At 44.3% G+C, this 16642-nt stretch overlaps 1 protein-coding gene across 1 annotated transcript in view; it reads left to right on the top strand.

Moving 5' to 3' along the window:
- LOC126998392 (uncharacterized) overlaps positions 1-16642 on the top strand; it is a 162937-nt gene that overhangs the window by 81466 nt on the left and 64829 nt on the right. The window contains exon 5 of the mRNA XM_050860019.1: positions 8113-8238. Coding sequence (XP_050715976.1) covers positions 8113-8238 — 126 coding nt within the window. The remainder of the gene's footprint in view (positions 1-8112; positions 8239-16642) is intronic.

Raw genomic sequence — 16642 nt, 5'->3', positions numbered from 1 at the left:
TGCAAGACAATAGAATGGAATGAACAAACTAACTGTGATCAGAAAAAAATGGATGTTTTGATGGGTGGAACAGTAACCTTTTGTGAATGATAAATTAAATGACACAAGACTTTATTATTTACCCTAAAATATTTGCTTAACAATTTCTCCTCAGTGACGGTACAAACTGATGACTAACGCATCAAACAACACTAGAAGACATGCCAACCACCACAGTAAAACATTTAATAGTAGAATATAACCCTTGTTACCCCAGAAAGGAGTAGGCATAGTGACTATCAAAGAAATATTCTTAACCCAGTAGCAGCGGGGATCATGTTTCTTAATGGTCCCTCCAAGCGAGAAAAATGAGAAAAAAAAAACAAGAAAACCCCTCACACAAACCATTTCATAATATATATCAAAGTATTTGTGATCAGATTATGTATCACCTATTTGGGGGGGTTTATATCATGGCACAAATTTGGCCCGTCGCTGCTACACGGTGAAGCCACAAATTTGGCCCGTTGCTGCTACACGGTGAAGCCACAAATTTGGCCCGTTGCTGCTACACGGTGAAGCCACAAATTTGGCCCGTTGCTGCTACACGGTGAAGCCACAAATTTGGCCCGTCGCTGCTACACGGTGAAGCCACAAATTTGGCCCGTTGCTGCTACACGGTGAAGCCACAAATTTGGCCCGTTGCTGCTACACGGTGAAGCCACAAATTTGGCCCGTCGCTGCTACACGGTGAAGCCACAAATTTGGCCCGTTGCTGCTACACGGTGAAGCCACAAATTTGGCCCGTCACTGCTACACGGTGAAGCCACAAATTTGGCCCGTTGCTGCTACCGGGTTAGCTGACCAACCTAATGTAACCTACCTATGATATTAACCTGTAGATATATTTGTAACCTAGCCCCATGATATTAGTAACAGTCAGTCAGTCACCTTAGCCACACAAATTGCGGCAGGTTGGCTTATTTTATCTTGGTCTTCTTTTTTTTTTTTTTTTTTTTTTTGAGGGGCCTCTTGAATGGGCCCAGCCTGTTAGCGGCAGCAGCAGGCTACTTTTTTTTTATAGTGACTGCCGTGGTGTATGACTCTTGCTTGGGCCATGCTGCACCACCCCCCCCGTGCTCCTCTGGACTGAAGTTGCTGAAGTTTGGTTGATTGATGATCTGGACAGCATGTGGGTAATCTTCTGCCACTCGGCAATGACTTGAAAAAGCAGCGTGTTTTGATGAGACTCGAACTTAGTCCCCACTAGGTCCTTAGGCTCACCACGCCCGCATGCTAACCAGTCAGCCACCGCCTCCCCAGTAATGTATGTGAGCAATAATCCTGGCCGACTTACTTCCCTGCAGCAGACGTTCTCTTCTCTGCTGGAGAAATCCATTTGGTACTTCTCCTCCACATGGTTGTAGTGGTGGGGTGACCATGTTGGTTTTGGTTAGCAGCTTCCTTCATGAAGCTGTCTCCTAACCCAAGGCAGTGCCAGCTTTTTTTTTTTTTACGCAGAGGAGACAGTACAAGGATGTAAAAAAATAAAATAATGAAAAAAAAAGCCCGCTACTTACTGCTCCTAAATAGAGTAGAGTGTCCAAAAAGAGAAATCAATTTCAGGAGGAGAGGTGTCCTGATACCCTCCTCTTGAAAGAGTTCAAGTCATAGGCAGGAGGAAATATACATGAGGGAAGATTGTTCCAGAGTTTACCAGCGTGAGGGATGAAAGAGTGAAGATGCTGGTTAACTCTTGCATAAGGGGTTTGGACAGTATAGGGATGAGCTTGATCAGAAAGTCGTGTGAGGCGAGGCCGCAGGAGGGGGGGAGGCATGCAGTTAGCAAGTTCAGAAGAGCAGTCAGCATGAAAATATCGATAGAAGATAGAGAGGAAACATCGTGACGGAATTTAAGAGGTAGAAGACTATCAGTAAGAGGAGGAGAGCTGATGAGATGAAGAGCCTTAGCCTCCACTCTGTCCAGAAGAGCTGTGTGAGTGGAGCCCCCCCACACGTGAGATGCATACTCCATATGAGGGCGGACAAGGCCCCTGTATATGGATAGCAACTATGCGGGGGAGAAGAACTGGCGGAAACGATACAGAACGCCCAACCTCAAGGAAGCTGATTTAGTGAAAGAGGAGATGTGAAGTTTCCAGTTAAGATTTTGAGTTAAGGATAGACCGAGGATATTTAGTGTTGAAGAGGGTGACAGCTGAGTGTTGTCGAAGAATAGGGAATAGGTGTTTGGAAGATTGTGTCGAGTTGATAGGTGGAAAAATTGAGTTTTTGAGGCATTGAAGGACACAAGGTTCCTTCTACCCCAATCAGAAATGATAGCAAGGTCTGAGGTTAAGCGTTCTGCAGCCTCCAGTCTGGAGTCATGTACTTCCTGTTGAGAGGGTCTTCTATTGAAAGAAGTTGAATAATGCAGAGTGGAGTCGTCAGCGTATGAGTGGACAGGACAGTTTGTTATGGAAAGAAGGTCATTGATGAATAACAGGAAGAGAGTGGGTGATAGGACAGAGCCCTGTGGAACACCACTGTTGATAGGTTTAGGGGAAGAACAGTGACCATCTACCACAGCAGAGATAGAACGGCCGGAAAGGAAACTGGAGATAAAGGAACAGAGAGAAGGATAGAAACCATAAGAGGGCAGTTTAGAAAGCAAAGACTTGTGCCAGACTCTATTGAAGGCTTTCGATATGTCTAGCGCAACTGAGAAAGTTTCACCAAAACGGCTAAGAGAGGATGACCAAGAGTCAGTTAAGAGAGCAAGAAGATCGCCAGTAGAACGCCCCTTGCAGAACCCATACTGGTGATCAGATAGAAGGTTAGAAGTGGAAAGGTGCTTTTGAATCTTCTGGTTAACCCCTTCAACACAAGGATGCGTATACTGCGTCCTTGCGTGCCCCGTACCATTGCCGAGGACGCACATACTGCATCCTGGCTCGCTTTAGCCAATATACGAATTATTTTATCTATATATTTATGCTTACATCTCAAAATTATCAATTAATATATGTTTCTTTATGCGCACCATTTAATTCTGCATCTTTTCATATATAATACATAATGATTATGTTGAGTTTATGGCTGAAAACTTGTTATATTCAATAGCGACATTTGAAATTTGGCGCGCACGCCGATCCCGGATACGGCGCTGGGCGCTGTGTTGGCCCGGCTGTAGTGAGTTTCTTTATGTGCACCATTTAATTCTGCATGTTTTCATATATAATGCATGACAATTTTGTTGAATTTTTTGCTGAAAACTTGTTATATTTAATAGCGACATTTGAAATTTGGCGCATGCGGTGATCCTGGATGCGGGGCGTAGTTTTGGCCCGGCCGTAGTGAACGGGTTAAGGATTGATTCAAAAGCTTTATATAGACAGGAAAGTAAAGCTATAGGGCGGTAGTTTGAGGGATTGGAATGGTCACCCTTCGTAGGCACAGGCTGTATGAAGGCATAGTACTTCCAGCAGGAAGGAAAGGTAGATGTTGATTGGCAGAGACAAAAGAGTTTGACCAGGCAGGGTGTCAGCATGGAAGCACAGTTTTTAAGGACAATAGGAGGCACTCCATCAGGTCCATAAGCCTTCTGAGAGTTGAGGCCAGAGAGAGCTTAGAAAACATCATTAGGAAGAATCTTAATAACAGGCATAAAGAAGTCAGAGGGGGGATGAGTAGGAGGAATATGCCCAGAATTGTCCAGGGTGGAGTTCTTACAGAAAGTTTGAGCGAAGAGTTCAGCCTTAGAGACAGATGAGACGGCAGTGCTGCCGTCAGGGTTAAGGAGAGGAGGGAAAGAGGAAGAAGTGAAATTGGAGGCGATATTTTTTGCTAGATGCCAGAAGTCATGGGAAGAATTAGAGAAAGCAAGGTTTTGGGATTTTCTATTGTCATGCCCCGTGAGCTTACTTTTCTATTTTCACTATTTTCCAAGACGTCCTCTGCGTGTATAGAAACACATGAGAAATTAATCAAGACCAGGAGAGGGTATTCGCCGGCTGCCTGGGATTGAACCCGCAACCTGCGTGACGAGAGAGCCACTCCCTACAGAGTCGGCCAAAGAGGTACCCCACTGGCTAAGTGGGTTATGGGAGGCTCGTTCATCAGGCATAGTCGCCGCACTACACTATTAATGAAGGAGTTTTTGTTAAGTCGGAGAATAGATTTGATATGATTCCGGGCAGAAATATAAAGATGATGGTTAGCAGGAGTGCGAAGGCTCTGGAACCTTTTGTGAGCTGCCTCTCTATCGTAATAGCACGAGAACAAGCATGATTAAACCAAGGCTTTTTAGCATGAGGAGTAGAGAAAGAACGTGGAATGTATGCCTCCATTCCAGAGACAATCACCTCTGTGAAGTGCTGGGCACACACAGAGGGGTCTCTTTCCTGGAAGCAGTAATCATTCCTCGGGAAATCGGAAAAGTACAGGTAACTCTCGATTTACGCGAGTTTGGTTTACGCATTTTTTAAATAACGTGTGGTCCCAAATCCAAATAAATGTTTAATTTACACGCTTTTTCACTTATACGCGATATTTTATGGAGTGGCCACCAGATGTCTCACACAACTGGACTCACTCGGCGCCGCGGCCACACAGCTGAGCTCAGTTCTTCCTGCGCCCCACTTGAACAACAATACAGTACCCACACTGCCATGCTACTCAACAATAGGGGTGGGCAGGTACCGATACCAGTACCGGTACTAACAGTACCAGCTATACGGTACAGTACCGGTACCAGACTGCTCGGTACCAGTACCAATACTACTAGTCGCTCATGTTGTCCCTCATTTCTTCCTCACACGAGTGAGGCTGAGTGCCCGAGTGGATATCTTGGTGATATGGATATTCTCTCTCTCTCTCTCTCTCTCTCTCTCTCTCTCTCTCTCTCTCGTTCCACTGAATGAAGTGAATATTTATTTTTCGATAGAAACCTACCTCTTGTTTGATTTACATTCCTCTTCAAGGACACAATACACACGTAAATTGAGAGTTACCTGTACATCCTCAGGCCGTCCCACCGAGCTGAAGCAAAATGCCAGAAGCATCGCCTCTTCGGTGGGTCCAGAGGATGTACAGGAGCGATAGGACAAGATACAGAAATAAGATTGTGATCGGAGGAGCCCAACAGAGAGAACAGTTTGACAGAGTAAGCAGAAGGGTTAGAGGTAAGGAAGAGGTCTAGAATGTTGGGCCTGTCTCCAAGATGGTCGGGAATACGAGTAGGGTGCTGAACCAACTGCTCTAGGTCATTGAGGAGAGCAAAGTTGTAGGCTTGTTCACCAGGCTGGTCAGTGAAAGAGGATGAAAGCCAAAGCTGGTGGTGAACATTGAAATCTCCCAAGATGGAGATTTCAGCGAAGGGAGAGTGGGTCAAGATGTGCTCCACTTTAGAGTTCAAGTAGTCAAAGAATTTTACATAGTTAGTAGAGTTAGGTGAGAGATAAACAGCACAGATGTATTTAGTAATAGAGTGACAATGAAGTCTTAACCAGATGGTGGAAAATTCAGAAGAGTCAAGGTCGTGGGCACGAGAACTAGTGATGTCGTTGCGCACGTAGGCGCAACATCCAGCTTTGGATTGAAATTTAGGATAGAGATAGTAGAAGGGAACAGAGTAGAGATTGCTGTCAGTAGCTTCAGCAACCTGTGTTTCGGTGAGGAAGAGAAGGTGAGGTTTATAGGAGGAGAGATGCTGTTTCACAGAATGAAAATTAGAACGAAGGCTGCGAATGTTGCAGAAATTGAAAAGAGAAAGGCTTGAGAAGTTATCAAGACATCTCTCAGGTCAGCAGCCAGAAGGGGAGTCCTCCCTGGGGGAATTTATGGCACCCCCCCCAGGCGGGGACTCCGAGGCAGTGTTGTTGAACACCATTTTGAATTTTGGGAAAAGTTGTGTATGGTGTGTGAATGTAGTGTGGTGAGGATAGAGAGAGGATCTGTCTTTAGAGAGCATGCTGAACTACTCTCTGGTGTTGATGAGACAATAGGGAAATGGTTAGTGAGGTAATGGGAAGGGTCTATGGAGGGCTTCAGCACCCTCCTCACTTCCCATATATACCTCACCGGGAGTGGCTTGCGCCCATTCGGTAGGTGTCTTCCTACCTACTCTAGTCAAGCAGGACGTACTCCTGTCTCTCTCTCTCCTTCACCTCCTTGTACAGGGTATGCTGGAGACAGCACTGCCCACTCCCAGCTCCACTTCAGTCAGTCATTGATTATTAATTTTCATATATTTCATAGCACAGTGTGTAGTGCTGTGCCTACTCATCTCTGGATAACAACAGAAAATACAACAGGCATGCCTACTACGTGACTGTGTGAGCGACACAAGCTCACATAGTAGGAATTCGCGTAGTAGGAATACATATTCTTATGGGAAAAATGGTACAGGTAACTCTCGATTTACGCGAGTATTGTGTCCTTGAAGAGGTCGCGTAAATCAAAAACAATGTAAATCAAACAAGAGGTAGGTTTGTAGCTTTATTGCCTACTGTATCACTCTGACTCCTCTCCCTCTCATGGTTCCTCCTCTGGCTGCCCTTCCCCTCGTGGTAGCACAGCAGCGAGGGTGTTGTTGTTGTTGAGTAGCGTGGCAGCGTGGATACTGTATTGTTGTTCAAGTGGCGCACGGGAAGAACTGAGCTCAGCTGTGTGGCTGCGGCGCCGTGTGAGTCCAGTTGCGTGGGATATCTGGTGGCCACTTAATAAAATATTGCGTATAAGTGAAAAAATGTGTAAATTAAACATTTACTTGGATTTTGGACCCCGCGTTATTTAAAAAACGCGTAAACCAAACTCGTGTCAATCGAGAGTTACCTGTATGTGGCCGGAACTGCCCTGACTGACTGCCCTTCATTGTACTGCTGCCCCCCTCACCAAGTGCCACACGGCCATGCCCTCGCCACAGGACACCAAGGTGCACATACATATATACGTATACTATATATAACATAAACTGGACATAATACTGCACACAGTCTTGGAATGACTGGCAATGAGGCGCTGAGGATGACGTTGTGGCGGCGAGGCGGTGAGGGCAGCGGGGCAGGCAAATAAAGGAAAGTGTGAGGTGCGCCGTGTGCTTTCCACAGTGCGTCTAACATGTTGCTGTGCTTACTCCACATTTTTATCGCTTGTTTCTTTATCTTTGTTTTGTTGTGTCTGCATGACTGGACTGTTGACGCAGTGTGGTGGTGGTGGTGGCGCTGGCAGCAGTGTGTCCGTTTGTGAACAGAGAAAAGTTTGAGGCACACCGTGCGCATTCCACAGTGTCCTTCTGCATGTCGTTGTGTTTGTTTTAAACTCTCATTGCTTGTTTCTGTTGCTTCCTGTTTTGTGTTGTGGTGGTGAGGTGTCACGGGCAGCACCTTTTGTGAACAAGCAGAAACATGAGGTGCGTCATGTGCACTCCACATTGCCCTTAACATGTTTTTGTGTTTGTTCTACATTTTCATTGCTTATTTTTGTTCTTGTCTTGTATTGTTTTGCTGATTGGAGTGTTGGCGTGGGTGCGGATTTGATAGTTCCTTCACTCCTTGCCTCCACCTCGCATACTGTGGGCTCAACTCATCCACATAGAGTTTGTGGGTTATAATTTCAGGTCCTCGTGTAGTAGGCGTTTCACGTAGCGTGAAGACGCATAGTGGGCGTGCCTGCTGCAGTAGCATTTTCTTGTAAAGGTATTGAAAACTGTGATTTTTATTGTAATAACAATTCAAGCATGTCTCCGGTATCGATGGAACAAGGTGGATAATAGCACTACACAGTTAGTCGGCAACACTGGATGGACAAGGTGGAGTTTATGCCGCCGCAAAACTGAAAAAAAAATTATATCGTCTTCAGGCATCAGTTCTCATTCCCAATCATTTTAATGTCTAATATCTATATTACTGTGCTCTACTGATTTTATATTCTTGTAGTAAAACCACACATGTAAATATTGGAATGAAACACCCGCAAAATATGCTTGAAATAGTAGAACAGAATTACACCTAGAATCTGAACGTTGTCAATAACTGTGCATGTATATGAAAAACATTGCATTTATGAGTTTTCACTATATATAAGAACTTGTTATTATAGTACATCTTCTGAACTTGCTTCCTGGCTTTACAGTTCAATTTGGACGACCTGGACCGGGAGATGCAGGACACTGGAACACTGGAGGTGTGGAAAGTTCCGTCAAAGCGTGTGGATGTAGTGGTCAGCGTCCCGCCGGAGGACGTGATAACATTTCTACGGGTAGGGAGCCTCACGGACTACTATTATTGCTTTGTTATATACATCTGCTAAGAGTAATATTCTGGACAGTTATTATTTGGTTGTGTGTAGATCAACTTTTCACTTTGATGCTTCCAGTGAACCCTACACTATGGACCAGAAACTTGCCCCAACCCTGTCATTAAGCCGCGAATTTTGGAAAATCAACCGCTTTCGTTCGAATCGCCATAACTCCCTTATTTCTGGGGCTACGGAAATATTTTTGTATCAATCGACGGCTAAATGAAAGGGCTATAATTGTTAATCAGAAAGCGGGCTCAAAAAATGACTCGAAAGGGTGAAAAAGCGAATAAATTTGCAAACAACGCTTCTGAAAAAAACTATTTTTGAGTTCCCAACCTTGAAACCCACTCATTTTTTGAGAATTTCAAAAAAACTGTTTAACAAATACTTTAGCCCTACCAATGTGCTTTCCAATATGATGCATAACATTTCCCTACTCCCAGTAGTTTTATCGCTAGAGCTCAAAACGTAAACCCTTTTGAGAGCGATTTTGATGAACTCCAGACACTTTGCCGTTTTTGTCTAGTGTGGCCTTGCTATTGCCTCTAGAAGGCTGTACTTTGGCATGTGACCCCTCTTGGCAATGTAGTTTGACCAGCTTGAGGGATTTTTTGATAGCTCAATTCCAACTTTGTCGTCGAGCCGTCAGAAAATAGCCTGTTTTTCGGCCCTTTTGCCGCGATTTGGACACGTCCTAGTTTTCTGCTTATAACTTTATTTATTTAGGTTGGAAACTCAGAGATAGGTTTTTTTCAGAGCTGTTTCATGCGAATTTATTAAATTTTTTACTCTTTCAAGTTGTTTTTTGAGCCCGGTCGCTTATTAACAAAATACAGTACCCCCTCGAGTTTCGCACTTGCTTCATTCCGAAGGCATAGCGCTAAACTCAAGGATCACGAAACTCGAGGTATTGAAATACATGAAAAAGCGTTTATTGGTTCCGGCCCGAGGAAAAAAATTACTATTTTTTTCGACTACTCTTGTTATCTCAAAATACGTACCTTGGTAATAGGCAGAAAATGGGAAGTGAGAACAGGTCGTTCTGAAGCCACAGTTGAAGGCGGCTGCCTTACAATTGGCTGGCAGTTCTGAGAACACGCTTGTGATCCACGTGGTGTTGTCTGCTAATGTAAGGGTGGTTGCTCATGGTCACCCGTGGTACAGTTGGACAAAGCTATAGCTTCTGGTAGTTTTCTGTATGTGATGGTATAATCTGCTAACTCTTTCTGTTATATATCATCAAATCACTAACATCATGATTGACTTTTCAATGCCTAGTGAACGTAAACTACTGCTGCAATCACCAAATAGCTGGCAGAGCTTCAACTTGCTTACTGCTTCCATATTTCCCTCACTGCTCACAAAGACCACAAGCGGACAAAAAAGGACAAATCCAGGCAAATTAACACTTTTAATGCTGTGTATTCCCACAGCACACATGTGTGGTGGACAGCAGAATGACTAATTTCATCGGGGAGATATTTTTCGCAACACCGGCCAGTGTATAGTGGACCTTCTTCTTTTGACCTGTAATGCTTTGTATCGCTTCTTAGGTCCTCCTCCTCCACACTTTTATACTTCACAACATGCACTTAGGGCCGCTTTCACAGTAATTTTGTTTGTATTGATCGTTACCAATGGCGGGGATCGCCGCTCTAGTATTCCCACGTGAAACTGGCCGATGGGTAGTGATGTGATGTGATGGTGTCGGAGGTATTGCCTTTACAACGGCACCTCGTGGCGGCTGTGGGGTTAGCCTCGCCCCGCACCTTACCACACACTCTCAACACCTCTCGCTTTCTCTGCAGCCACCACTACCCCATAGGCCAATTTCACGTGGAAAACTATAGCGTCGATCGCCACCATTGGTAACGATCAAAACAAACAGTGACTGTGAAAGTGGCCCTTAGTTACTTAACAGTGCGCACTTATACACTTCACCCTGAACTTAGGTGTTTTTCGCTTCTTTTCTTTCCCTGATTTTGGTTTTCTATGCCCTTTTGCTATTTTCCACTGTTTATTTTTCACCGTTGCTGCCATGCATTACAGGTCAAAAGAAGAAGAAGAAGAGGAAAACAACACCGGGAGATCTACAATTTTCATAGACATGATAAAAAGGTTTTTGGACTGTGGTTCCCCAGCACGGGGTGTTCTCTTATCTTGTTAATCAAGTAGTAAACAAAGCAGCTCTGCCAGTCCATTTTATGATTCTCTTGGTGGGCCATCTTCCACTGCTCCTCACTCCTCAGCCACCGCCGTCGTCTGTTTGTTTACATGCAACCATTCGGTATCCACGTATCCACGCTTGTACTCACAACCGTTTGCCATTCATACGGACAACCAACAACTCGCTCCTGGTTGGGCATATGGGCAACCGCGGTTGCCCATAGCCCCAATGGTTGGACACTGCCTTTTAAGGCAGCACGCATGACGCCGACGGTAGGTAGATGCAACCCGTACATGCCAAAGCAACGCGAAACTCGTGGCGGTAATGCGCAAAAGTCGTGATGGTAAGAATTTAGTACTAAGCGCTAAAGTCGAGGATCGCGAAACTCGGATAGTGCGAAACTCGAGAGGGTACTGTAAAGCCCTTTCATTTTGCCGTTGATTGATACCAAAAACATTTCTGTTGCATCAGAAATAAGGGAGTTATAGCGATTTGCACCAAAGCTATTGATTTTCCAAAATTTGCGGCTTAACCCCTTAGGAATGCCCGTCCCGCCTGCAGCCAAATCATGGTTTATCATTGCAGGACACTCGCCCCGCCTGCGGACGGCCCATTTTCTTTAAATTTCCCTCGCTTTCTCAGTGTCCTTGACCACTTCCCTACTCAGATAAACACTCTCTGGCAACCCCCACGCAGTAGACATACAAAAATACGCCTAGCCACACACACCCGTACCATGATGGAGGGTGGAAGCGAGACCCCACCCTCTCGCCAGCCGTCCACTTCCACCGGTGCTCGTCTGCGTTGTGTTGTTAGGAAGAGAGAGAAAAAAACCCATTAAACTCTAGTGGTGATGTTAGGTGAGCCCTTGAGTCGTGGCCGGCCGGGAAACAAGGAGTGGCTGAGGGGCGGGTGGCCTGGAATTTTCCAGTGACCCTTCTCCCTGGTATGCGCTCTGTCCCCCTCCCTTCTCATTCCCACCACCACGCCTGACATGACCTGTGTCTTCTGTAAACTTCCTCTCCTGTCGTCTGCCTTGTGACAAAGGAAGCCGAGCGCATGTACACGTGACCGCCAGAAATTCACTCCAACCTCTGACTCCTAGACCTCCTGTAGTTGCATTTTTTCTTCTTTCTTTTTCAAATTACTATGCATTTCTGTGTTTGATTTGCTCATATCTACAAATTTTGTTGTTATTTTTTGGCAGACAAAAAAAAAGGTAATTTTTTCTGGTTTTCCTTGATTTCTTGGCGAAGTTTGGAAATAATTGAAATTATAAATATACCATCAGAAAGCCCTTGAAGAACTCTATAACTTTTTTTAAATGAATTTTTTTGAAATACGCACATGAAAATTGTCTTTTTTTTTTTGCGTTCTGTCCATCACAGGCATTTACTTTTTGCGTCCTGAAGGGGTTAATGACAAGGGAGCTGCAAAATCAAAAGAGTCCACCGTCCATTACTTGAGATGTCACTGATGCTACTGACATGCACCAAGATTAGTGGTTACAAGGTTTTGTGGTACCTCCCAGGCTGTCCCTGTTTTATGTTTCATGCTCCTAATCACAAGGTTTAGTGGTTGAATGTTCTGATATTTTGCTACTGGGACAGCAACGCTAATGGTTTGTTTATGTTTGAATTTGAGCTTAGAGTCAGGACCCACCTAGTGGACACTGTCGCTGTAGCCTTTGGATCAGCATTCTCCCGTGCAGTCCAGCTGTAGGAAGTAAAAGAGGGAGCGAAAATAAGGTTTTATCACTCCAAACAGTCTAAGAAAACTTTTACTCTCATCGACACAACTGTTACTCCTCAATAACAACGCTGAGTGTGTAAGCACTGTGTGTTTGTATTACTCTCACTGGTTCTAGCTGATTGTGGTGTGATTATGCCCTGATGATGGGTTGGTGCACCCTTAACCCTAGTCCTCCCACATGTTTGCCTTGTGTGGTGTCCCTGTAAGGCTGGAGGCTGAGCAATATCGTAGTAGTGTGCTGCGGCTAGCAACACACCTCTTGGGTTTCTTATTTCAGCCTCAGAGAGGTCATCGGCTAACCTATGCAGCCATGAGCCAAGCGGCCACCACCGTGTCAGGTGGTGGCTGTGTATACTCTCCTGCTTCCCTTGGGGCTGTTGTAGGACTCCTTGGTGAGTGGGGGAGTGAGAGAGTGAAAGTCTCAACACTTATATATGGCATCCAGTACTTTTGTTAGGTCTGGTTGGGAGAGGAGAGCTCCCCTGCCCCAAACACACCCACACCCTTCTCTTGAGGACTGCCAGGAGACACAAGCTCATCAAGCCAGGCTTGGGGTTAACTTCTGAAAGCTATCCATGTGGGTGCCTGGAACATCCTGAGCCTCTCGGATGGTCAGTGACTACCCCTTCTGTCAGCTGAGCTCAGGAGGCTGAGAAAGGACATGTTGTTGTTCAAAGATTGCTCCCTCCTTAAAGGGGGAGCACAGCCGAATTGACCGAGTTGGTCTGTCGACGAGGACTGCCGTGGTGGGGCTCTGTGAGATAAAGAGACCCGGCAATGGAGAGATCAGTAGGGGTAGTTATACCTGATGCAGGTGCAAGATAAAGACAAGACAAGGGATACTTTTATTGTGAGAAAAATAATAACCAATAATTTTGTGATAAATGCTTTATAATTTTGTAAAAATAACAGTACATATTTATGTATGAAATCATAGTGTCTCTCTATGAACAAGCATCCATCGTACACATATATATTGAGATTATTATTCAGTTCTATGATATGAGTGGCAAATGCAGAAAAAAAAGTAGCATGGCTCCAAAATCATACTGTCTGGCAGCACCAGTGAGGGAGCAAGGTTTAAAGCCTCACAGGACATTGAAAAATGGCAGATTCAAACTGACTTTTCTTTTCAATTTTTAGGATCATTTTTCATTATCAGGGACCATAAAATAAAAATTGATTTCGGGTGACCTGGACGAGTATAAGGGAGGTAAATTAACCCTTTCACTCCGGGGGACGTATATTCACGTCCTGGTCGCCAACTTTGGCCAACCGCTCCCATCCAGTGGACGTGTCTAGACGTCCTACTTGCTACGCGCCTCATATGGGAGACGTGTATATAAGTCCTGTTTAATTTTAGTATGCCATAGCAGGGGTACATTTTCTGGGACATGGATGGTTTTAGAGAAAACAATATGGGTAACAAAACTATACAGTAATGAAGAAGAAATTCTACTGTGAGAACTTTTGCAATCTTTCGCAGACATATTGATCTTTATCTCTCTCTCACACACACACACACACACACACACACACACACACACACACACACACACAATAAGACTGCAAAGGGGAGGATGCAGAAATATCGTAGAGGTGTATGTCCCTCCAGAAACCAATTCATGGACAGAAGAATTGTACAAGAAGAAGCTGGAAGACACATTGGATTGCCTAAGGAGTTTGCTGGAGGAGAAGGATAAGATTCTGATAATGGGGGATTTTAATTATAAGGAAGTGTCATGGGAAAACTGGTGAACGGAAGGAAGTGAAGCTTCATGGGGGAACAAGGTTTTGGAATTGGTTATAGATAACGTCCTCACACAGTGGGTAGAAGAAAATACAAGATTCAGAGGAGAAGACGAGCCATCTAGATTGGACTTGATAATCACCAGGGAGCCAGATATCATAGAGGAGATGAACTATAAGAGCCCTATAGGGAAGAGCGATCACGTACTTATCGAGTACATATTATGAGAAGGAGGTAAAATAATCAGGACTGAGGACTACAGGAAGAATGGTTTAACTTTAATAAGGCAAATTTTGAACAACTTGGGAAACATTTTGAGGAAGCACAATGGGATACTTTTTTTGAGGCTGAAAATGTGGAGGAAAAATGGGCTATCTTTCTACGGATTTACAACGAAGGAGTGGAAAAGTGGGTACCAAGGATGAAAGAAGGCCAGAAATCAAGAGAAGAGTGGTACAATAGAAAGTGTGTAGATGCCAAGCAGGATAAGGAGAAGGCATGGAACAAATGGAGAAAAAATAGGAGGATGGATCTTTGGAATGAGTACAAAAGGAAGAGGAATGCTTATGTCAAAGTAAGAAGAGAAGAATAAAGGAATTTAGAGAAAAATATTGTAGATAAGTGCAAAGACCAGCCAAAACTGTTTTATAAGTTCATAAATGGAAAGTTGAAAAATAGAGATGAGACTCAAAAAGTTAAAGTTAATGGTGAAACTTTTGATAGTATAAGTGAAATAGTAGAAGTGATGAATAACTGTTTCCAGACAGTGTTCACGAGGGAGAGTGAGTTTGAAAGTGTAGATGCAGTGCCGGGGAATAGAGTGCATGGGTCTGGAGAGAATACAGACATCAGCAGATGAAGTTAGAAAATTACTGGAAGAATTGGATGCGAGGAAATCAGCAGGACCGGATGGTATATCAAATTGGGTGCTAAAAGAGTGTAACCAACAAATAGCTGAAAAGTTGAGCAACTTGATTAATGTCTCACTAGCACAAGGGAAGGTACCAAGAGACTGGAAGAGGGCTAACATCGTCCCAATACATAAAGGAGGAAGTAAGGAAGACCCGTTGAACTATAGGCCAGTGTCATTAACAAGTGTAGTAGCAAAGATGTGTGAGAAAATTATAGAAAACAGATGGGTGGAGTATTTAGAAGAAAACAGTATATTAACAAATAGCCAATTCGGATTCAGAGGAGGACAGTCTTGTGTAACTAATCTGATCAGCTTCTATTCAAGAGTAATTGATATAATACAGGAAAGAGACGGTTGGGCAGATTGTGTGTATCTGGACTTAAAGAAGGCGTTTGATAAAGTACCACACAAGCGATTAATATGGAAACTTAATCATGTTGGAGGTCTGGGTGGTTCAATATTGGATTGGATTATGGATTTACATATTTAGATGAAGAAATGGTGAAGAAACTAATAACATCAATGATACGTCCAAGACTGGAATATGCAGCATTAGTGTGGTCACCTAGATTGAAGAAAGAAATTAGAAAGTTGGAAAGAATACAAAGAGCAGCGACTAAATTACCGGAAACTCTGAGGGAACGTACTTATGAAGAAAGACTGGAGAAATTGGGACTAACAATACTGGAGAGAAGAAGAGAGAGATGGGACCTAATAGCATTGTACAGGATACAAGAGGGATTGGAGAAATTGGACAGGGAAGACCTAGTGGTACGTGACAGAAAAGTGACAAGAGGCAATGGTTAGAAATTGAAGAAGAGCAACTGTAGGAGAGACATCAAGAAATACAGTTTTCCATACAGAAGCATAACAACATGGAACAGACTTGACAAGGAGACTGTGTGTGCAAAAATGATTCATGAATTTAAAGCCAAACTGGATAATAAGCATTATGGAGACGGGACAGCACGAGCCTAGTACAGCTCTTTCCCTGTATTTCACAACTAGGTAAATACACACACACACACACACACACCGGAACTTAGGGATCGGACTTACGAGGAAAGACTCAATTGCATGGGGCTCACAACCCTGGAGAGAAGAAGAGAAAGAGGAGACCTGAGAGCGGTGTACAGGGTGGTGAGCGGGGTGGAGAATCTGGACAGAGAGGACCTGTGTGTGTGGAGCGAGAGAGAAACAAGAGGACATGGAAAGAAGTTGAGGGCGACCACGTGTAGGCGAGATGTGAAAAAGTTTAGCTTCCCAAACAGAAGCATTGAGCTGTGGAATGGACTGGAGGAGGAGGTGGTTTGTGCAAGAAACATTCATGATTTTAAGGAAAAGTTGGATAAGAGAGGATATGGAGACGGGACAGCACGAGCGTAGCTCTTTTCCCGTATGTCACAACTAGGTAAATACAACTAGGTAGATACACACATGAGCTCTGTGCTCTTCCGTAGGGGAACGGCTGGCTGTCTCAAGAGAGACCCGCAGCAGACCAAGAGGTGAATTACACACACACACACACACACACACACACACACAAAGGGAGGAGGGGGTTGATAAGTTAGGCCTATATATATCTTATGTGCATGGAGTTCCTCTTCCTTTGAGTTGAGCAACCATTACTCACCACCCCCTTGGCTCAAGGATGCAGCCTCCCCTCCCTGCCTTTCCTTTACATCTATTCTCTTTCTTTCTTCCTTCCTTCCTTCCTCCCTTCAGTGTGTGTGTGTATGTGTGTGTGTGAGAGAGAGAGAGAGGAGAGAGAGAGGGAGGG

The sequence above is a fragment of the Eriocheir sinensis genome, chromosome 2 (genome assembly GCF_024679095.1).
Source record: "Eriocheir sinensis breed Jianghai 21 chromosome 2, ASM2467909v1, whole genome shotgun sequence".
Lineage (NCBI taxonomy): Eukaryota > Metazoa > Arthropoda > Malacostraca > Decapoda > Varunidae > Eriocheir > Eriocheir sinensis.
This window is presented reverse-complemented; position numbering and strand designations above follow the sequence as displayed.